We start from the raw sequence: 22,671 nt of genomic DNA on the forward strand, positions 1-22,671 counted from the left end.
GTCTGAAAAATGGAGATAAAAGAAGCCTCAGTTTTTTTTCTTGTCTTGGCCTCAGTATTTTAAAGGATATCGCAGGCTGCAGTTACTGGGAGCTTAACAGCTTCTGCCGTGCCATGACTAGTGGCACACCTCTACACAAAGGCTCAGAAAAGCATTCCTGTGGTTAATGTGGGCATCAATACAAAGGCAATTGCTCTATTTCACATCAGCCATGATACATCTGCACAGGGAATAGGATGCATCAGAACCCTTGCCCTTTGCTAGGCACTGGGTGCTCCCATTTGGAAGCCAAATTTGCTCCTGAGGGCAGGTGCACACAAATTCTGTTTCAAAGAATTGAGCAGGAATCACACATGCACTTGTAAAATCCTAGTTCCAACCTCTCCTTTGAATAATCACTGAGGCAGTGAATTCTGCACTGGAGGATTCAAATCCCTATAATCCACCTCTTAAAAGTGTTCTGGCCAAAAGGTGTGCTATGCAGGTGTCAACAGGAGGTATCGGGTGTTTAGCAAGTGTGCTGATGAGCAAATGTGCAACTGCTCCAGCTGTGTCCTGGAGGAGGCAAACCTGGCACCACCTGTGAATGCCAATGGGCCTCACTGCTTAGGTTTTCTGGGTTCAATCCACCCAGAAATTTAGAAATTTAGAAATCTCAGGGGATTTCTAAAAAGCTTTTTGAGGGAGGAGCTCAACACATTGTGTATTTCATACACTAAACATCATTTTTCAGGCACCTACTTCTCATGTATAGAAAATGTTTTGTGTGAGGGAGCGGATGCCTGAACTGCATTGCAGCAGACACAGAAGTGCCAGCGGATCAGTGCAGCCCCTCACCCCTGTACCACTGATGTCACTGGTGTCCATAAACTCTTGTAATTCTGCATTAAAAAAATGCATCATTTTGGCTTCTCAGCAGTTTTGTCAGCTTTATGCTTCTAGTTAAGAACATGCAGTCATATTTCTCAGAGGCTAAAGGAATGCAATTAAAATATATATAGAAAAAAATAGTATTTCAGATACTTATTTTACAAAACATTAATTACAGAAACAAATAAAGGGATTTAATTTTAGAGATTTTTTTTTTTTTTCTCAAAAAAATGGCTATATTGGTCTCAAGTCAGCATCAGAACAGTGATACCTGGTTGATGCTGAAGTCAGTAGCATCTCTATATATCAGGACCTATAGCATCTATATGTAGTGAGAGCTACAGCTTAGATCAGTCCTTTTTGACTGGAAGAGGAAAATTAAGTTCTTTAATTTCTTGCATCGCTGTCTCACAATGCACTATTCAGTGCATATATGTACACAGAAAACAACATTTGCAGTTCTTGATGTGTTATTACTGTGCAAAAATCTGAGCCATCTTCATTTATATGTGAATCATGTAAGATAATTCTGAATACAAGTGTCATTTCCATGGTATCAAGATCCCTGAATCCCTGAACAGCATTCGTGATGGTCATGATAAGTTTCATGTTTTTCTACCATTACCTTAGCTCAGAAGTCCTGGGAAGTCTCTTTTAACTAAATAGTTTTTTTTTCCTCTCTCTCTCTCTCTCTTTTTTTTTTTTTTTTCTTTTCATGACTCATTTTTTTTTTTTTCCCCTAGTCTTTTTTCTCTCTTATTATATCTAACAGCTTGTACTTGTTTTATAGCTTGGCTGGCATGGCTTCTTCCAATTAAAAATATATTCTACACAGTAGTCGATATCTGTGTCTTTGTGTGAATATCCTGGAGCATTAATTTAAAAAATTAATGACCAAGTACCTCCTTGGCAAGAGATTCTAGCCCCTTCAGAGAGCATGAAGCTTTCCTATGGAGTGGGAGCTTACAAAGGAGACGTGTTTCAATTTTCTCAAACAAGCTATTTCTTCCATTCCTGTGAGTTTCAGAGACATCCTGATTTATATGTAAAAATAAATAGACCTCATTCCCTTGTTAATTCTTTTTTTTTTTTTTTTTTTGTTTTCCCCCCAAAATTTATTTTGCCTAAGTCTGGACTTCTCAGGTCTCTTAAAGCCAACTGTATTACTGAGTTTTAATGGTATTTATTTGTAAAAAATAATGACTGCTACACCTCAACAAGATCTAAATCTCCCTGTGGATAATTTCTGTGGAATCCTTCTTTAGCAGATGACAGTTTTATCCTGCAAACCTGCAGTCATAAAGTCAAAGTTTCAGGTAAGCCTCCTGTTTGTGGAAACTAATACAAAGCACCCCTACAAGTTCTATCATATTTTTAACTCTGGGTAAATTGTTGCCCTACAAAATGTGCTAAGCTTACTTTTGGCATATAATGAAATACAAAAGCTTAATGATGATGTAGTTCTGTTTAGTAAAATTTTTCTCAATATTCACTAGTGTGAAGCTAGGCTGTGGGTCAGATGCTGTATGATTTTTGGGTAATGACAGCCCACCTGTGTAAGAACTGCTTGGTATAGAAAGAAATAGAGATCTCTTTCTTAGAGATCTTTATTTATTTGTCATTTATTTATTTCCTTGAGATACACGGTATGTACAGTACTTCAGGGAGAACAGGAAAGATAATTTCTCTATTTCATATTAGACATTAAGTATCCTCAGCAAAAGCCTGGCAGAGGGAAGAGCTGTTCTCTGGGATGTGACCACATACGTAGGAACCTCTGACTTTTTCCACCTGCTCAGTGTATCAGTGTATTCAAATCTGCCCTTAGAAACACGGTGAGAAATGGAGCTTGTATAAGCATAGGTCACTGATTTGACTTGAGCTCCCAAAGGGACCTGTGTTACATGTGTAGTAGCTCTCACAAGGGCTTTCCAAGAATTCAGTTTGAAATACAAACCTTTCTGCCCAAGACACAGACGTTTCCTAGAGTTTCCTCAAACTAAAAACAGGTGTAAAGACATGAGACTATCCAGCACTAGATTCAGTGGGAAAAAAAGTTCCATAACTGGACAAATAAATCCTAGGACAGTGGCTGAATTTTGTTTTCCAGCTTTCCTATTTCTTTCTTATTTGAACTGAGGAAGGCCAGGCAACAGGCAGAGTGGCCCTGCATATTTTGTATAAATGAATGGCACAGCAAAAATAAAAATTATGGTCACTTGTAAGGTGTTCTTTGCATAAAAGCTTTGAAGTCACCTATGTATGCTGGTGTTTTAGTTTGAATCAGTGCCTTTCAAAGACAAACACCGATTGTATGAGAAGAAAAAGAGTGTATTAGACAAAGAGAATAAAAACTTTGGGTGTAAAAAGGGAAGCTGTTGGGCACTCGCTGTAGAACAACCAAAGCCTGAAAGTGTTCTTAGAAAATACTCACTCCTGTGTTTAAGAAGTAAATGATGACTCAGAAGAACCACAAACAAATTTCAAGCTGCTTGCCTTAAAGAAGAATGTATTAACAAATTCAAACTGCAGGCTGCTTTAACAAAGTGCTGAGGTTCTCCAACTCAGAAAGCTCTTGGAGAGATCCTTCCCTGCATCACTCATCAGAAATTTTGCTGTGGATATTAACAGAACCAAGATTTATTTCTCTGATTGGAAAGAAATGTTTAGACTGCTGAAATGCTCAACCATTAAGGTTCCTTATCATATAAATGCAATTTTTTTTTTTTTTTCCAATTTTACTGGTCAGTACCCAATTGGAATGTACCAAAAGTAGAACAGCTTATTTTATTCCTGGGGTAGCAAAGAAAGGGAGGCATTTTTTTAAAGAAAACTCTAACTCTTGCAAGCATGGATGCTCTGTGCAAACAGGAATTTTTTTAGCATCGAACCTGAGTATTTCCCATCACAACATATTACTGCAATTGACGTGGTACATCTAAGAAGCTGACAACTTTTGGGGTATTAGTTGTAATGGTTGTAGGGACCAAAGATTGTGCCTAAGCCTTACACTTAGTGCTTGTTTCCCCAGGCAGCAGGGATGAATTTTACCCATTGAGAATATTTCAGTCAAGGACAGTCAGCAGTAATTAAAAAACAAAAAACTACTAAGTAGGTAAATATTGTTTTAAGCTCATTTTACAAATAAGACATTTGAGACAAAAGGTTTCGGATGCAGATTTCAAGTCTCTGGATGCAATTTATAAATGCTCCATTGTGTTTCAAAACATAAATATCTGATACTCCTTTGCTTACACATGGATAAAGAACTGGTGGTGTATGTTGTGCTGATGTCATTTGCTCATAAGCACTGCACTAAAAAAGGAAAATGACCCCTAAGATTATTGTCCAAAAAGTTCAAGTCCTGATGAACATATTCATACCATTTATTTATTTATTTATTTATTTATTTTTGGTAGCTTATAGAAATTTTCCTGAACAAGCTCTATAGGACTTGGCCTGAAACAATGTAATTATAAATAGAAATTTTCAAAACAGAACCATTTTTTCCAGCCAGTAAATAATTCCCAGTTAATATCCCAAGTTGCTGTCATTAATGCTTTAATTGAACTTTGTTATTTGGAATTCTGCCATTTAAAACAATCTGATGTCTTACTTTGTTGTCAGGAATTAAGCTGATTAAGGAAATTAAAAACAAACAAAATCCTTTTGATTATGGATTTACTGAACTTGCCCTACAAAAGGACGATGGGGCTGTGATGACTGCACTCTCCAAGCTGAAGTACAGCTCTCACTGCATTTGATGGAACAGCCCCGTGATCCTGCAGTGCACTGAGCTGACTGATGCTTCTCTGGATCTCAGAGCTTCCCATCGAGAGGGACTGCTTGCACCACATCCATGTGGGTGTGTTGTGCAAAACAGACATTTTGGAGAATGAAATTTAGAAAACTATTGTGATTTTTTTGTTTGTTTGTTTTCCAACCACTCCTCATGCAGCTGTGGAAAAGTATTGATGTATTGAGCTGCACTTGGAATGTGACTATCTAGAGACTGGGACAGTCAGTTGGAGGGAGTAGACATAATTGCCAATCAGACAAAGAAATGTTTGTATATTTTTATATTAAAATTTCATTGTCTAATATAAAGAGTGCCCAGTGATACAGAGGACACAGCTCACATTTATCTTGCTTTGGGACAAGGTTGTAGGCTATAGACTGAGGAGCTAGGATCCCTAGAGCCTCATTTCCTCATTTCATGCCCCTAGAGCATCGTGAAACCAATTCTGGATCCAAATGCTCAAATTTTATGCAGAGCCTGTGTTTTAGGACCCTAGATCCTTTCTACTTGTCCCTCCCTTTCTGCAATCCATGAGCTGAGTTCACAGACACTCAGCTTGCTGCCAGGAAGAGTGTTCTGATACCTTCCTCAAAGGGCTGGAACACATGTGAAAAGTCACTTCTATGTTAAAGCTTTTTTTATTTGAACCCTTCAGGACTCAAATAATTGCTTATTAGCATTCATCTTGATGAAGTCATCCAGCAGAAAATCTTTGAACAGCCATTGAGAGAAAGCTCAGCGCAATGAACTCAGTGAGATTTTGTTATCTGCTGAAAGAAAGGCAATATTTCAAGCTGAAAATCCCATAGATAGGCTTCTGGTATTCAGAGATGTGGTAGTTGGAGGGTTAGCTTCCCAAGAATAAAGCTGGGAAGCAGGACACTAAGTATTATGAAAGGGCTTTCAGAACAGGACTCTCAGAAAGGACTTCTCCATCAAGTATATCAACCTTACTGGTTACTGAATACTGTAATCTCTTCAGAAGAAATTAGTGCTTATATTCATTTCTTTTCCTCCTCCCCCCTCCTCTCCTCCCTCCCTCCCTCCCCCCCCCCCCCCCCCCCCCCGTTTGGCTCAGTAGTTCTTTTACAGATTTCGTTAGCTTCATTACTAAAAAAATGAAAAAAAAAGTTTCATCAGAGTATCAGAATGGTTGAGGCTGGAAGGCACCTCTGGAGCCTGCATAGTCCCCCTCAAGCAGGGTAAGCCTGAGCAGGAGTGCCCAATCCAGACATGTTTAGAATCTCTCTGAGGTTGGAGACTTCACAATTTATCAGTGTGTTTAATATTTCCAGGAGTTATTAGCTTAGGACAAACAGAAAGAATGTGAGCTCAAGCCTCATTTCCTCAAGAAAAGTGTTAGAGAAAGTGACAACAGACTTTTGCCTGGGAAAGACAGCTTCCAGTCAAGGGAGAGAAATTGGTAGGTTCAATGGACTTGGTTCCTTAGCTGTGAAATAGGGGTATTGCTTTCTTCCTTGCATCTTTTTAAAGCATTCACTACTAAGGAGATAGATATTTATTGTTCTTGACAGCTTTACTTAGACTGAATCAGAAAGGTCTGGTTAAAAATTACTCAATGATAGAGTGAGGAAATTATTCAAACATAATGGAAAAATGCTATTAAAAGACTTGATTTTTTTTTTTTTTTCATCCCAGTGGTGGCTACAGTTCATCCATAAGGAGTTTTAGATTACATATAGTTTATTATACAATGCTGGTGTCCAGTGAGATGAATTTGCTTTCCTTAGCAAGTGTGGAGGGGATTTAAAGGAAGACTTCTAACCCAGCTCTTGCAGTGCTATGTGTTTGTATCGGCTGATTGTTTTTAATAGTAGTGTCTTGTTTGGCCCTGAATTGTAAGTGCTTGGTTTCCAGGATGCTTTCTGGGGGCAAGACTTGTAAAGCATCACATACGCTTACAACTAATAGTGGAAAGGGCTGTTCATGAACAATTATGAGAGTTTACCTTTGGGATTAATAGGCAAGCTTTGCAGGACAGAAAGGGAATATGTTTTCCTGTCATGCTGCTGGCACAATTTTTACATTAAAAAAAAAAAGATGGAAGGATGGAAGATGGAAAAAAATCATTTGATATTTCTGTACTGAAGTGGCGATGTGTGCACAGCACAGAGGAACACTGCAAATGTGGTGTCAGGCCCTAGAGAGGTTTGAAAGTGCTGAAAAATATGGATGTATCTAACATGATCTTAATATTTTATTGATACCTCAGGGTGTGGGGATTTCTGGGGATTTCTTGTCCTTATCCACATCTAATAAACTACATTTAATATTTGGAGCAGTGTAGTATCAAGATCTGGCGAAGGACTGATTATGCATAGTTCTCTCTTGAAAAAGAAAACAAGCAAAAACCCAAGCCCACCCCCTCCCCCCTCCCACTAAATAACTAATCTCACTGTTTTCTTGCCACATACTTTCTATGACAAGAGCAGTTTTAAACATTTATGGGGACACACAAACAGAAAGCTCAAGTGTGAAATAATTTAAACTCAGTTTTGAATACCTGATCAAGAAGAACAATGCTTTTCTATTAGCATTCTGTTTTAGAGAGCAGTAGAAGCACTAGTTATGCCTGCTAGAGACAAATAAACCTTGGAAGAAAATCCTGCATCGCTTTGCTTTGATTAAGAATCATCAAAATATTTGAACAGATTAATCAATTCCCATCTGCTACAAAGGTTAGGCCATCCATACTTAGTGTGTTGCTAACTTATAGCTGAAAATTATCACTCCAACTAATGAAATAAAATAGAATATGTTCAACGTGAATATTAGATATGCTGTCTGTTATATGCTGATGGCTAATTTAAATTGGTACATGTTCACAGAAGTCATCATAACTTACAGGGTGAGGAGCTGCTTGTAGTGTTGCCAGAGAGACACTTGGTGGGACCTGTTCATTTTTAGAGCAATATAGTAATAGATGGGGAAATAGATATCCCCATATCTCAGAAATGATTGTCTGGAGATAAATAAATAAAACAACAATAATAATAAACAAGAACAAAACATTCTTTCTTCTAAAATCTATTAGGATTCACTTCCAGACCATGCTAGGTAATGGTACAAATACAAGACAAAGTGAAATTTAGTCCCAAATCCTCAAGCAGCTAACCAAGAGACACGTGTAGAATAAAAGACTTACTTTTCATGCTGCCTGAATAGTTGAAAAATTTACATAGTATTATTTTCTCCGATTGAAAGTCTCATTTACTCATCTTCTAGCCTAAAACCAATTGTGAATTGCAAATATTAGGACTGAATAGATGCTTGTTGTTAAATATTTTGCAGATTTAAGTTACATAAACTCCATGTACTCCATAAGTTAGGACCACAGTTTCTCAAAAATAAGGTGCATTGAGATTATAATATTTTTAATACAAATGAACTAAAAAATACTAACCAAAATACTAAGTTGAGAAAGTTATACTGTCACTATAAAGGATGTGTACTTTTGGGAAAATGGCAGAAACAGGCTTTGAGATTTAGTGTTCTGCCTCTGAGAGGGTGAAGTAAAATTTGTGTATTGAGCAATGAGATTGAGATATTTTTGCACATTCCAAGTCACAGATAATTTCTGGAATGATAAAAGTTTTTAGATGAAATTTGTTAAAGATTTGGTGTCAGATTTTCTTCTCTCCCTTTAGAATTGCTAACCCCTAGAAAAGCCAATGAAATAAATGAAATAAAAGAAATGAAAAGAATTTTGAAATCCTGAAATTACCAGAACAAAACAAATTTCAACATTTTTCTTTCTTTGTTCTTCAGAAATTTGAAGACATTTAGTCATAAAGAGCATGTAGATAGAACAAATCATTGTACTTCTCTCAAAGAAGCCATTTGACCTAAGACTTTTGCTTTCTTTGAAGCGGAAATAACATTTTTGGTACTTGATCTCCAAATTGTTTTGTTCCTTTAAAATTTTTACTTGGTTGATTCATTGAAAAAAAAATTAGCCACTCATCTTTGCCTGTTTAGACCTCTCTATATGAACCTCTACTGTGGTGGTTGCACTCTGCCATCCCAGGGGGCTGTGACACCAGCTCTGCTGAGCAGCTCAACTGCTGCAGAAAGGTTAAAGAACCTGCTGGAGGAGAGGTGAGAGGGTGTTGGAGGACACATACAGGGCAAAAGAAGGAAAGGAAATGGTAGTGGATGTTTCTGTTCCAGTTGCCAAGGTGTTTCTAGAGAAGGCTGTGCCCAGCTTTGGAGATCTGCTTTCATGATATTTGTTCTAAAATGAGAAGAGAGAAACCAGATGACTTGGAGGTACCACACTGTGATTTTTATGTGTTTCCCAATAGTGTGTGAATATAGCAGGACAGTCTGATGTGACCCGTGCTGGAAGGCGGCTGGAAAATAGTCTTAGTAGCAAATGACTGCAATGAAAGTTGGTAAGTTAAAAATGAAGCCTATGATATACGAAAGATCAGTTTTTTTATTCTGTTAAAGTTGGCACATCTCAATAGATGGCACTAAAAATCCTAATGCTAAACCATTCCCTGTGGCTTCCACCCTGAATATCATCACAAGCCTTCCAGTAAATTCACTCCCTTTTAAATATCAAACAAGCAATACAACCAATGAACAGTCTTCTAATTCACTATCTTAGACACTTGCTTTAAAGCAAATTATTCCCACAGCAACGCTTTTTTTTTTTTTTTTTCTTTTTTTCATTTGCACTTGTTATGAAAACCTCTCAGTGAGGAATTTATCTGGGACAACTGAGGGGAGGTAATCTATGTTCCTCTATTGATGTCAGAGGAGAGGTACTAAATTACACCACTTCAGGATCCAATTTTTTCCATGGTTTCCTTGACATCAAATTAGCAAACTATATCCACAAAATTTATTCAACAGTTTAAGCTAAATTGAGTGCCAGCAGATTACCAAAGCCTTTGCAAACTCCATCCTGAGTGTGCTGTGCCCATGTTGCTAGGTGGAATGGGCTCTGAAGCTCAGAGCAGGCAGCAAACCAAGTCCTTTCCTCTTCACTCCTGTTTTTTGATTATTATTATTTTGATTATTATTACTTTTTAAATTTTATGGCTGTATCATCTCATTTTATTCCTTTTGCTTAAAAAACACACTTTTTGATTCATTAAAATGCAATTGAAAATCTAAGACTGCTGCATAAGTCAGTGCAGCATTTCCAAAATTATTTATTTCCTAAAACTGCACAAATGTATTAGGTAACTTACTTGAAAACACAAACTCTTTTTTTTTTTTTTTTTTTTTTTTTTCTAGACATGAACTGAAATGCAATAGTAAAACAAGAATTTAATTTTACTTCATAACAAGTTATAGCGCTTTCAGTACCTGCCATAAAGGTGGTTAATGTATGCTAGTTGCTTTTACAGTCTCAGGCCACAGAAGCCTTGTTTTTACAAGTGGGCTAAACATGTAAATTAGTAAGAGATTTACTGGAAATATTTTCAATAAAAACTCACAGAAGAAATATTAAACTATTTGTGGACAGTCCACAGCCAAGTTTAGTTATGAAATTTACTGGCTTATTAATGTTGCAAACAATTGACTCCTACCTAGGATCTGTGAAGGAGTAAAAAGAACCTACAGAGTCTCAGTTTGACATGGATATAAATCTGGAGTAAATGTATTGGACTTAGTATAACTGTGGAATATTTCCAGAGATCAGTCAAAGAGTAACGGCAGAAACAAACTGCTGCAAATAATCACAGAATCTGGCCATGAGCATTTCAAACCCTGATTTGCACTTTTTGCTTGGACCTACAGTGTGCTCAGGTTTCCAGTATCGGCTAAACAGAGGGTTTGGTTGTGTAAGAAATGCTGAGTAAAGACCTCAAATGCCAGAGCTGTCAACATATCTGAACATTTTTACCCTTACATGCATGCAGACATCCTGCTGACTTTGTTTTTTTAAATCACCTTTCAAATTCACATAGAATTAAAAAATTCTCTTTCCACAATTTGTGTTCCATTGAAACACAAATTTTATGTAACAGAATGCCAGGGAAATTAAACAAGCTCCAAACATATAAGTAGAGATTTTTTTTTTTTTCACATTGTTTTATCTGTTCTGGTGTTGCAGAAATTTTTAAGAAATACTTGAAGGTGGAATGGGAAGGGAAGGGAAGGGAAGGGAAGGGAAGGGAAAGGAAGGGAAGGGAAGGGAAGGGAAGGGAAGGGAAGGGAAGGGAAGGGAAGGGAAGGGAAGGGAAGGGAAGGGAAGGGAAGGGAAGGGAAGGGAAGGGAAGGGAAGGGAAGGGAAGGGAAGGGAAGGGAAGGGAAGGGAAGGGAAGGGAAGGGAAGGGAAGGGAAAGATGGAATAGGATGCTGAGAGCTACTTTCAAAATAGACAGAGAGAAAGCGCTTACTTAGAAAGCCAAGCAAGGTGCCAGAGATGAAGCACACCCATATGCATCTATGGAGTAGATTAAAATAAAGCAAGGAAAATGTAGGCTTCGTTCTGCATCTGCCCGACTTCCATAGCAAAAAACTTTTGTTCATTTTAGTTACGCCAGCCGTATACATATATATGGCTGAAGGTTTTATTATAGTTCTATAATATTTCCATGCAATTTAAGTCTAAATAAATGAAGTGAAACTTACTTTATAAAATATTAATGGAATCTTCTTAAGAACCATTAAGCTCATTAGCCAGGTGAATTGGTTTTGCACTCAGCCAACAAACTGTTTAACTAGCTGAGAGTCACGGGGCCAGCTGTCCAAAAGATAAGTTAGTCTGTACTGCAGCCAACAGACAGATGGAGACGGCAGCCAAATCAGGAAGTACAATATTTAGCCTGAAAGAATAGCAAAAGACAGTAAAAAGTCCAACCCAGCACCGCCAAGCTCCGTAAGCACAGCAGCGTGGTTTGAGACTGTGTCCTGCCTTTTATTTTAGCCTTTCTGCTCCCTTTCCCTGCCTCTCCTGCCCAGTGCACCTTGCACGTCCTCACTGGGATGAGTTCAGCAAGAAGGCAAGGCTGGAGTGGGTGATTTTAATCCTGCGAGGAGGCTGACGGGTGCTCAGCCAGCTCAGTACAAAACCATGCTCCACATTCAGCAAACAGAGAGCTCAGCTTGACAGAAGGGAAATATAATTATGGTGAAGAAAAAAGGAAAGGAAGGGAAGGCGGGTGCTTGTTACCGAGGGGTTTGGAGAATCCACACAGCCTGTAGACATAAGCAAGCAGCTCCAAAGCACGAGAGGAAGTCTGAGGGAGATGATTTCTCCCTTTTGTGTGGCAAATGACTAATTATACAAAGCAACATGTTTCTTTTCTAGTGATTTTTGAAAGGCATCATGCAATAATGTACAGAAACCATATTTAATTCATGTTTACAAGTCAAAAAATGAAAGAAAATGTAAACTTGATGTTTTCTCTCTATTCTCCCTGCAGCTCTTCCCTTTGTCAGAAAACTGCCTAACGCCTTCTCTGGTGCAGAAAGTTCCCTATGAAAGGGCAAAATGCTTCCAGCTGGAGATGGTTTTAGGCCACCACAGCATGTGTCCAGAAAGGGAAAGAAACAGAGAGCTAAATCTTACCAAATTTCTATTCTTGATTTTTTTCTATTTATTTTACTTGTTTTTATTTTAAAGGAAGAAAGAAATCCCTGTTAGAGGTAGAAGATCAATACCAAGAAATTCTTTGTCAGATAAAATGAGGGCGATCATTAACCTTGCTGCTTATGAATTAAATCCAAACATCACGTTTCAACTCATCTTTCCCACAGCATCCCCAGCAAACTTCTCTCATTTTGTACAGCAATTAAATAACAGCCCACCCATCCAAAGAGCACGAACGCTAATAACCTTTAAGCTGTCTTCCTGCTGCCTGGGTGGGAAAAAAAGAAGGAGATGTTTCGTGATATGGCTCAAACATTTTGCGGATGGGAGCTCTTCATTCTGTTTACTTATGCATGGATTTGGGGCTGGATTATGTATGTTATCCATAGATCCACTCTCCCTGGGAGTGTCATGCACCGTGCCAGCAGCTCGGCAACGGTCGATGTGTGGGCTGCCTGTGGCCAAGATCAGGCCCTGCCTTCTGCAGGGCAGCCCTAACAGCCCAGTTATAAACTCGGAAATTATTGATAGCAGGCAATGTTCTCTGTTTAAGTGTTTGAGCCATTGCCTCCAAGAATTTGTTTTAACTGCCACCATTACTTTCTGAGTTGTGATTTGGTGCCGTGTCTGAAAAGTCAGAAAAGACACCATCTACAGCATTTTTCAGTGTGATGCTTTTGATTTTGAATGCCAAAAATACTAATTTTATTGGAGGTTATATTCACTTTATTTCCAAGAAGAAATCTTTTTCTTTTTTTTTCTCATTTCAGCTTCTCTCCCAAATACACTTTCCCCAATGACTTCTATTTTGCTTTCCTTCTCCCAGAGCAGAGGACATTTATTTGACATAAGATTTCTTTTGCACTTGTAGGACTCGGCTGTTAAATCAGGATCGCTCTGTCGAATTTTGCTTGTCCTGTTATCTTGCTGCCTTCTTTCCATCTTGCAAATGGCTTATTGCTAAAGAAAAATTTTAATAGTCTTATTCATCTCTTGAATTCATATTGTTAATAAATGTCACCTGAAATCTCAATACTGGTTACCCTTTGGGGAAAAGAATACTGAAACATAGTGCCAGGCATCGAGTAAAATATCTGATCGAGCTGCTGCTGGTTCCCACGAGGATAGAAACTCTGTAGTCCCTGGTGCACGCCTGTGTTCCAGCTACCGCACAAAAGGGACAGTCTTGCTGCACCTGAGCCTCTTCTCAGTCCAATTCCTTCAACTCCATAACACATTGAAATTGCTCATTTTACTGAGGAATAATGAAGCCAGAAATCCATCAAAGCCAGTAGTACTGGAGAGCATGTTTTGGTCATGGAAAAGAAAATGATTCACAAAGCAACAAAAGGTTTGTCCGTATCCTTTTGTAAATCAGAAGAAAATAAAGCGACATATCCTAAGTCAAAGGCACCAAGACAAGAATAATGTCTGAAGTTTCCTCCACACCAAGACTGCAATTCAAAGGGTCTTTTTTTTCAGACAACACAGGATTCTGAAACGAGAACTGTCTATGAGCATGTGCACGGCATAATTACGGGCAAAATATAGGAGCAGAACCTGACTCTGTTTTCATGGTATCTGATACTTGGCTTTAATCACGGTCTCATTGAAGTGCACCCCAGTCAGGTTGGGGTACCGCTGATGTCCAAATTAAATGCCACCTGCCAAAGTATTTTCAGATTTTTTTTGACATTCCTGAAAATTTAATCCACAGTGCAGGACAGAGCCCACTTTGGTCTCCCTTTCATAGATAAGAAGGAGTACGATGTTAATCATTAATGTTTGTCTCATACTACCCATGCAGCTGACAGGTAATTCTAAGAGAATTCTTGTACTTTCTGACTTTTCCAGAGTAGGTTGCATGAGATGAGCAGCACTTAGCTTTTGCAGACTGTGATCTCAAAACAGGTTTATAACCCCATGCAAACATGTGTGCAAATGTCTTCCTGACATGCATTTAACTTTATCACAACTGAGCTCTGAAATGAAGTAGCTGTGTTCACAAATGGCTGTAATTAGTTAGGTGCATACTTAATTAATAATTTGTTCACACAGCTCAAGGAACCCGTATGTACAAAAAATGCACACACAGCTCTGGGAGAAGAGCACACCAGCGAGATGTGCTCTCAGCTGGATGTTGGCTGCACTTTGCTGTCCGCTCTGTGCAAACCAGCTCCACAGGCACCCAAGGGAGAGCAGTGGGATGGGCACGTGGTGTGGCCATGCCAGCCTCAGCACGTGCTTGCAGCTGCAGACGAGGAAATGGGAAAGTGACCTTCCCAAACAGCTCCTTCAGCTTGCACATCGGCCCTTGGACCACTTCAGTTTCTGATGGTACTTTTTTCGGTTGCTTCATCTAAATTCTGCCTATTTTATTGTCTTTCCACTGTTGAGACAGTTGATGTCATTGTCCACAACAAAAACGCATTGGAACAATTTATTTGAACTTATTGTAAAATTCATAGTCTCTGGCAAATACTGGAATATTCAAAATAGACAGAAGTCTCAAATTTCAATCCACATTTATATATATACTATATGTTATACATACAGATTTGTTGTAATTTGTGCATTGTTGAAAGGCTGAGCAGCATGAGGTACAGAAGAGACTATACAAGAGAGATGTTGCAATAGTGTGGGATTATTTATACATGTGTATTTATTTACAAAACATTGTGGAACAGAATCTTGCTGTTTTCACACAGCTCTGCTTCGCATGAGCCTTCCAGACAGGTGTTCCTATGCGTTGGCATGAATCTTTTAATCTGCAGATCCAATACAAAAGGAACAACGTTGTGAGGCAAGTCTTCGCCTCCTTTCTTGTCTCCTTTCTTGTTTACAGCAAGTGGTTTTTCTCAACTTGACTTGTTTTGTTCATTTTTGGTGGTGTCACTGTAATAAGAGGATATTGATGCACTCCTAGAGAACAGTAAGATTTCTTTTTACCTTGTCTGAGCAAAGGCATTCCTTAAAATTTGCATCTAGCTTTCTGAAATTTACAGAGTATTGTACTTACTGCTAGCTAAGGGGACTTTTTGGCTGTTTTACAGCTTCTTGAAGACTGAATTCTGCAGACAATGCTTCACCCTCACTTCTCCACATCACCTGAAAAACAGTCCCAGCTCACATTTACCCACAGAGAGCCTTTTATTCACTGGAGAGTGGGTTTCAGTGCTTTTTATTACTCCTCTTAGCTTCCTGTTGCTTCTTTAATTTCACTTGTCTATTAAGAGTCCAGATTTATGGCCAGCATTTGTCAGTGCATGGAGCTGAGGTGCTGCGGGAGCCCAAGCCTCTCGGGAGCCCAAGCCTCCAAGGAGGCAGCAAGCTGTGAGGGCGTTTGCAGCTCCCAGCTGGGTCAGCACCTTTCCCAGCTGGGTTTGACAGATCTGGCTGGACCCAGGCAAGGATGGGTATGGACAAGAAGTACACAAAGGCTACTCTTACTTAATGGCTGACATGGGAAATATTTGTTGCAAAACTCTTATATGCAAAAATATTTGTCACATTGAACTTCATCTATCCAAAAATCACACTCTCCATTTCTTACAAGCCATGGACACTTTGCTGTTGCTGCGAATGAAATTCCATTGAGCCTGTTCTGCTTCTGGGAGCACTGTTTCATTTCTACCAGTCCTTCGATGGGACTGGGTTTCACCAAGAGATGTTTTCAGTGCATCATGGGACCAGGTGATGCAAGAAAGATCTGCTCTAGAAGCCGTCACCAGTGCCATACCAGTCAAGTCTGTAATAATCTTGGTGCGTGGGAGTACTGAGCAAAGGCACCTGCTTGTTCTTCCCGTCCTTTCAGCACACATCCAAACAAGAAATATCACTAGACAGGGGAGTCTAATCCAAACGTTACCAGCAGCAGCCATTTGGCAGCACCACGAGGCAATACCTGGCAATATTAATCCTCAAAGGGAAGACAGGAAAGTCCTTTCAGTGATGAGGGGTCTGAGCGAGGGGCGTTGAGGGGGGCTGCTTCCCTCCTCCTCCTACCCAGTGCCGGGCTCTGGGGCATCAGTGGCAGTGCACACGGGGTCAGGGTGTCGTGCCAAAATGCAAGCCACAAAGAAAGGCACGGCAGGTCTGTGCCCCGGGAGACTCCTCCAGGTTTAGAAGCACGCCTTTCCACCAGGCTGCAGTTCTTACCCCCGCCTCCTTTTGGAAACGAGGGACGTTGCACTGATTTGTTGCTTTCCCTTTGGCTTTGCAGCTGCTTAAAAAGTTGCCTGGGAAGACAAGTGTGCGAGTCGGCGGAGGGGGCAATTTGAAGAGGAGGGTCTCTGTTAATGGAGCCCCGCATCTGCCCAGCTGGGCGAGGGACGGGCAGGTTTGTTGTGACATAACTCTTTGGGGAATTGTGGCGGAGAGAGGCAGAGAGAGAGAGATCTGGAGTCTGCAGCACCCCGGCGGTGGTATCAGACACGGGATCTGGCAGCTGGGGGGAAGCTGCCACCTCTCCGCTCCGCCACTCCGAGCATCCTGGATCTCCAGCTCAAAGAGGAGAGCGAGCCGGCAGCGGCAATCATGGCAACGCCAACTGGTTTTATTTCTTCGTGACCCCTCTCTTCTCCTCTCTCTCATCAATAATTCACCTGAGGGCTTTTTTTTTTTTTTTTTTTTTTTTTTTTTTTCCCACCCACCCCCCCTCCTTCTTACTTTCTTTTTTTTTTTTGATGTGGAGAGAGGAGAGAAAAGGGGGCGCCGGGAAGTGTTTATTTTGTCCGGCTGCTTTTTTGCGGCGGGTTTGAAAGAGGAGTCGGGTAACAAAAAGAAAAAAAAAAAAAAAAAAAAGAAAAAAGAAGACACAAAGTGGTGGCGGGGAGGGGGGGGGGGGAGGAGAAGAAAAAGAGAGGGGGAAAAAAAAAAAAAAAAAGAGGCAGAGGGAAGAAGCCGGAGGAAAAGCGAGAAGACTTCGGAGCGGCGGTGCCAAGAGGTGCGGGTGCGGGGCAGTGCGGGGCTGCCGGCGGGGCCTCCCGCGGGTGCGCGGTGGCCGGAGCGGGGCGCGGAGCGGCGCGGAGGGGCCGCGGGTGCCGACCATGGGCTGGCGGCTGCTGCCCGCCCTCCTCCTCCTGGCCCTGGCGCTGGGCGGCCCCGCGGCGAGGGCGCAGAACGACACGGAGCCCATCGTCCTGGAGGGCAAGTGCCTGGTGGTCTGCGACTCCAACCCCGCCACCGACGCCAAGGGCTCGTCCTCCTCCTCCCCGCTCGGCATCTCCGTGAGGGCGGCCAACTCCAAGGTCGCCTTCTCGGCCGTGAGGAGCACCAACCACGAGCCCTCCGAGATGAGCAACAAGACGCGCATCATCTACTTCGACCAGGTGGGCTTCGGGGCCCGGAGGGGGGTCCGGGGGGATCCCCGAGGGGCTGGGGGGTGATCAACAGGTGCCGTCCCCTCGTGTCCCGCGGAACCGGGGCGCCCTGGGGTGATGCTCGCGGGGAACCCCAGCCCCAAAGCTGGGGAAACGGGAGGCTGGGGTCTCCTGAGGAGCAGGGGGCTTTAATTCCAGCCCCCCCCCCGGGGAAGGAAGGGGCTGCCCGCCGGGGAGGGCGGAGCGGGGCGCGGAGGGGGGCGGCCGCCGTCGGGGCTCCGGGGCCGTGCGCTCCGTGCCCTCCGGCCCCTCCCGGCCCGGCGGTGGATGGCACCCGGCAGGGTGGCGAGGTGAAGCCCGGCCGGGGGGGCTGCGGGGCCGGGAGAACCTGGGGGAAGACCGCCGGGGCCCTGCGAGCATCCCCGGGGCAGCCCTCGGGGACACCGAGGCGCTGGGGGACCGGCGGTGCCCGGGTGCGGGCAGCCCCGTCACACTTCGGTTGGCTGGTGGAGCCTTGGAGGGGGAAGAGAAGAACAGTTTTTAAGGAAAAATAATTCCAGTTTTCTCTAAAAACCACAGGTTCCTAGTACAGCCCCTCTCAGTCAGTCATGCTTTAACATGCAGGTTGCGGCACGTATTTCATATGCCAGGTCCTGTCCTAGGGCAGGTAATTGAGACTGATAGTCATTTTACTTCCTAGATCATATCAAAATGAGCAGTAAATTATCCTGACAGCCGAAGCCAGATTTGTTACGTAGCTTTATGCTGGTGATCTGAATCACCCTAACTTCGTGGGCATTCCTCGTGGCTTTCTAGGGCTGTGTCTGGCATAAAGGAGCCTGAAAATACCAATTAAAAATAGAGCATAACCGAGTGGGAAGAAAGAAAAAATTAGTCATTTAAGAAGAGATTTAGCATATATATGATGCACTCGTCTGGTACATTCCTCTTGGTTCCCTGTCTCTGTTTAATCAAACCCAAATTATTATTAGTGCTTACAAAAACAAAGCAGCAAAAGCTCACAGCCAGATCTCGTTCATATGCCAGGTATTTTGGTAGCTCAGGCTGACTCTGAACTGGTGAGTGAATTACAGCATTCACACACAGCCTTCCTCACAGTTTGATACTTTCAGGAAGGTGGTGTTTCCTTGGCCAGTGCTTTTTAGCCAAAACCAATATGCCACTCCCAGAATCAGAGTTTTGATGTCATTTTTGGGGTATGATGAACAAAAAAAAAGCCTTTTTTTAATATCCTCTAAGCATGTGTAGAAGGAAGATCTTGTAGGTATGACATAGTAGCAAAGTAAGAAACATTCTCCCCCTAGCTTACTTATAGTAAAGTTGTACAATAAATATAAATAAACATCCATTTTATCAGTAATATTTCAACTTAGCTGATAGAACAATGAATGAAAAATCAGAGATGTAGATGGACAAATATCTGTGGGGAAACATTTAATAGTCTATATGTATTATTTAGCGCTGAACACCTGTACTAATTCCCATTGTGTACTTTCTGTTTGTAGATCCTAGTAAATGTGGGCAATTTTTTCACATTGGAATCTGTCTTTGTAGCACCAAGAAAAGGAATTTACAGTTTCAGTTTTCACGTAATTAAAGTCTATCAGAGCCAAACAATACAGGTACGTTGATCAAGTATAACTATAAAATCTTTTACTTAAATTGTTTATTCACAATAGAATCTTGACGGAACACAAGCATTTAACAAACTTTCAAGGAAGAATAGCTTAGTTTAAAGTAACTTGTGGTGTACAGTTCCCAGCAGTGGAGTGAATGTATTTAAACCATACAGCTGTAATGAGGCAGGATTCTCACCTGAAATAAATTGCCACAGCTTCACTTCTGTACTCTAAGTACTAACTATCTGGTGTAGTGTGAAATGTTGAATAGAATGAGACAATCAAGGGTAAAATATATCTCTGAATTTCATTTGATTGCATAAATACTATTGAAAAGTCATATTTTTCTACTGGTTAAACTCACTGTCTTGAACACAGGGGTTCTGGGAATACCTACCACAGTTGCTTATGTTGGTAATATCTTGTCACCTGGCTGTCAGATCACGATGCCAGATAGATGCTCATGAAACCAGACTGCTGTGCTCTGCTTGTTCTGCCACTACACCAGAATGTTATGCTGCTTCTAGGGAACCTTCATGGCATTTTAAACTTGCTAACTTGCTTCACTATATAATGCATAAAAGATACCTCATATACTAAAAAAAAAGTGCAATTCTATGTTTTCATTTGCAGCTTAATAGCAGCTGAACTGCTTAATTAAATATAAATATGTACTATCTTTGAGGAAAAGCCTCTAAGTTCCTCAACATCGCCTTGCTGAGCCAAAAGTAAATTCCTTAAAATCATTCCTTAATCTTCACCCCAGGTCATGCAATTTCTGTGACATATATGCTGGCTTTCTAGCTTTGGAATAATGTTTGTAGCTTCTCCTGTTTCCACCTATGAGACCATTGGATTCATAGAAGTATCTGACGCTTTTATCCTGCTCTGATTTCCTCCTGAATGTGGTTTCCAGTGTACAGGGCTGAGAGGAAACTGATTTCTGCAGGAGGCGTGATCAGCCCTTTCGTTGTGGCAGCTTTGGCTTTGGTTTGCCATGTGAAAGCTCCTGAGAAAAGTGTAAATGGTACAGGAGGCAGAGGAAGCTGGTGTAAGACACGTTCCCATCCCTGGGGAAATTCACCTTCAGTTTACAACTTGAAATCCTGCTTCCATTCAGGAAAGGTCTTCCATTCAGATAAAAGTCTTAGATGAAATATTGACATCATGAACTCTCCTATAATGAGCTTGTAAACTATTTAATAGGATCAAATGATGTTCCTCTCACTCTCTTAAATGCTGAGGGTTGAAATGGCCTAGAATAACTGTATGTCATTCACCTTCATCAGATTAAAAATACGTATTGCCAGGAAAGATGTTCAGGCTTGGATTCTGGAAGCCTAGTGCAGCCTTCAGTGCTTTACTCCCAAATACTCAAACCTGATAGTCTGGGGCCTATAACAGGGAATTTAATGACCTACCACATGACTTAAAATCTTTCATAGATCAAGATTTTCAGAAGTGATGGATGAATTTGGTTAGCTCCATTTTGGCACAGTTAATGTAAATCTGAGGCAAACCTGTGGTATGTCTTCTGCTGTAATCCAAATAGCTGTAAGATGACCTGCAGGGAAACCCGAACAACAGAGATGGTACAGAACAAATAAGATGAACTTAAATTAAGCAACAAGTGAAGTCTTGATGACCTTTTCATGTGTGTGATAGTGAAGGGGAGGACTGAAAACCATTGCAGTAGAGCAAACCAGCTTGAGTCTCATCCACATACAGACAAACACCACTAAATCACCTGAAGGCTTCCTACATAAGTGATATTACTATGCCCCTGAAACATCTGTTAGTGCCATTAAGTATCATTAAACCGATATTGGTTCCCTGGGGATATCTGATTAAGTGGATTTCCCAGATAAGCAAATGCCAAATCAGGGCCAGATTCTGCTGCCCTGACTTATGCTGAGCAGTAATTTATTCCACTGTGACTCCCATTAAAATTAATATAAGCATATGCAAGGCCAGAATACTCAGTTTAACCAAGCATTTCTTAATTCACCCTTCCATGACTGTATTATAGTCATTTAAAAAGAAATAGAAGTGGAAAACTAATAGGAAAAATGAAAATGCCTGAATCTGTCCATTCTTTTGACCCCTGCCCAACTTTTCATTTACACAACTGTCTGTGTAGTGTGGCTTTCATAGAAGAGGCCCTGTGTACATCCAGAAGTGTTTTATGGACAAATGGATTCAGTATCAAAACACAGTGTGGTGGTTCCTAAAGCTGAAGGTCTGTCCTAGACTTTAAAATTAAGCTGCAGTCAATAATGGAAAGGATGTATGTTTTGCTCTCAATGAAGTGTAAGCTCCCAGCCTACTGGGAAATCTCATTAGGTGCCTACATTGTATCTCTGGGTGCCTAAGTTTCTTGAAAATGTCTTCTTTGTTCATAAAATACTGCCTTTAAATACCTTCTGAAGTAAGCAATGTGAAACAAAACTGAGGTACTAGCTTACAGGTCTGTATCACCAGAGAGTTAGCATAGATAGGGCTATTCTGCCAACAATTAATGTGGTCATGCAACTGATGACAACAATATCTCATTTACCTTTCACACTGTCTGAGCCCGGGCCGTTGTAGTCAGTGGGCAGCATCGCACTGACCCCATTTAGCCGCAGATCAAGCCCATGAAACAAGTCCACACCACATGAATGTAATTAGTTAAAAAGAAACAAACAATAACAACAGCAAACAGCAGGCCCTTAAACAGACCTCTGGCACTGCAGTTAATATTCATTGAGACTTGTTGATGTTTTCCTGTTAATTAGAGCTTTTCAGTGTTTTTTCTCTTGTAGGTTAATTTGATGCTAAACGGAAAGCCAGTCATTTCTGCTTTTGCTGGGGACAAGGACGTCACACGTGAAGCTGCCACTAATGGAGTCCTGCTCTATCTAGACAAGGAGGATAAGGTTTACCTGAAATTGGAGAAAGGTAATCTGGTCGGTGGATGGCAGTATTCTACGTTTTCTGGCTTTCTGGTCTTTCCCCTGTAAAGTCAATTTTCCTGTGACATTCATCCAGGTGTGGACTCATCATTGCCCCTTTTACATGAAGATCATTTTATCATCATGGGATTGATGTTTCTTTATTGTTTTTTCATGGGTGAATATGGATTCTCTTTATGGATTTTGGCCCCATCTGAACTACTCAGAAGTTTCACAGAATTTCGTGTGTTTAAATACAATATATTTGGATTGAAACTAAAGCAGACGATAAATATCTATGCTTAATGTTACAGTCTAAAGCTGCCTGCAAGATTTATTCAGATTTCATTTACTGGACTTATTGGATTCATGAGAGAAGTGGATTTTCTTTAATTACGAAAAGACTGGCAACCAAGTCTATAATTTAGGAGAGTTTGAGTTCAGACTTCAATCAAGAGTTAGTGTGTTGCTGCCAAAGAACTGTATATTGATATATTGGTCATACATGTTTTTGTCACTGGGACTTAAATGACAT

At 40.9% G+C, this 22,671-nt stretch overlaps 1 protein-coding gene and 1 long non-coding RNA gene across 2 annotated transcripts; both read left to right on the top strand.

Moving 5' to 3' along the window:
* The first annotated feature begins 1,778 nt into the window (after positions 1 to 1,778).
* Positions 1,779 to 12,354, top strand: LOC309884256. Its single transcript, XR_014318583.1, has 3 exons — positions 1,779 to 2,186; positions 8,995 to 9,084; positions 12,076 to 12,354. It is a non-coding gene; the product is annotated as an uncharacterized lncRNA (long non-coding RNA).
* Positions 12,355 to 17,208: 4,854 nt separating this feature from the next.
* On the top strand, positions 17,209 to 22,324 carry CBLN4 (cerebellin 4 precursor). The gene is made up of 3 exons (XM_082773645.1): positions 17,209 to 17,572; positions 19,090 to 19,206; positions 22,008 to 22,324. Exons 1-3 carry the CDS (start codon positions 17,291 to 17,293, stop codon positions 22,203 to 22,205), a joined length of 597 nt encoding a protein of 198 aa, XP_082629771.1. The 5' UTR covers positions 17,209 to 17,290; the 3' UTR covers positions 22,206 to 22,324.
* The last annotated feature ends 347 nt before the right edge of the window (positions 22,325 to 22,671 follow it).

The sequence above is a fragment of the Aythya marila genome (assembly GCF_965140915.1).
Source record: "Aythya marila genome assembly, chromosome: 16".
Taxonomy (NCBI): Eukaryota; Metazoa; Chordata; class Aves; order Anseriformes; family Anatidae; genus Aythya; species Aythya marila.

Coding starts and splice junctions, on each gene's coding strand:
- CBLN4 (XM_082773645.1), top strand. CDS start 17,291: ATGGGCTGGCGGCTGCTGCCCGCCCTCCTCCTCCTGGCCCTGGCGCTG. Junction 17,573..19,089: donor GCATCATCTACTTCGACCAG/GTGGGCTTCGGG, acceptor TTCTGTTTGTAG/ATCCTAGTAAATGTGGGCAA. Junction 19,207..22,007: donor ATCAGAGCCAAACAATACAG/GTACGTTGATCA, acceptor TTTCTCTTGTAG/GTTAATTTGATGCTAAACGG.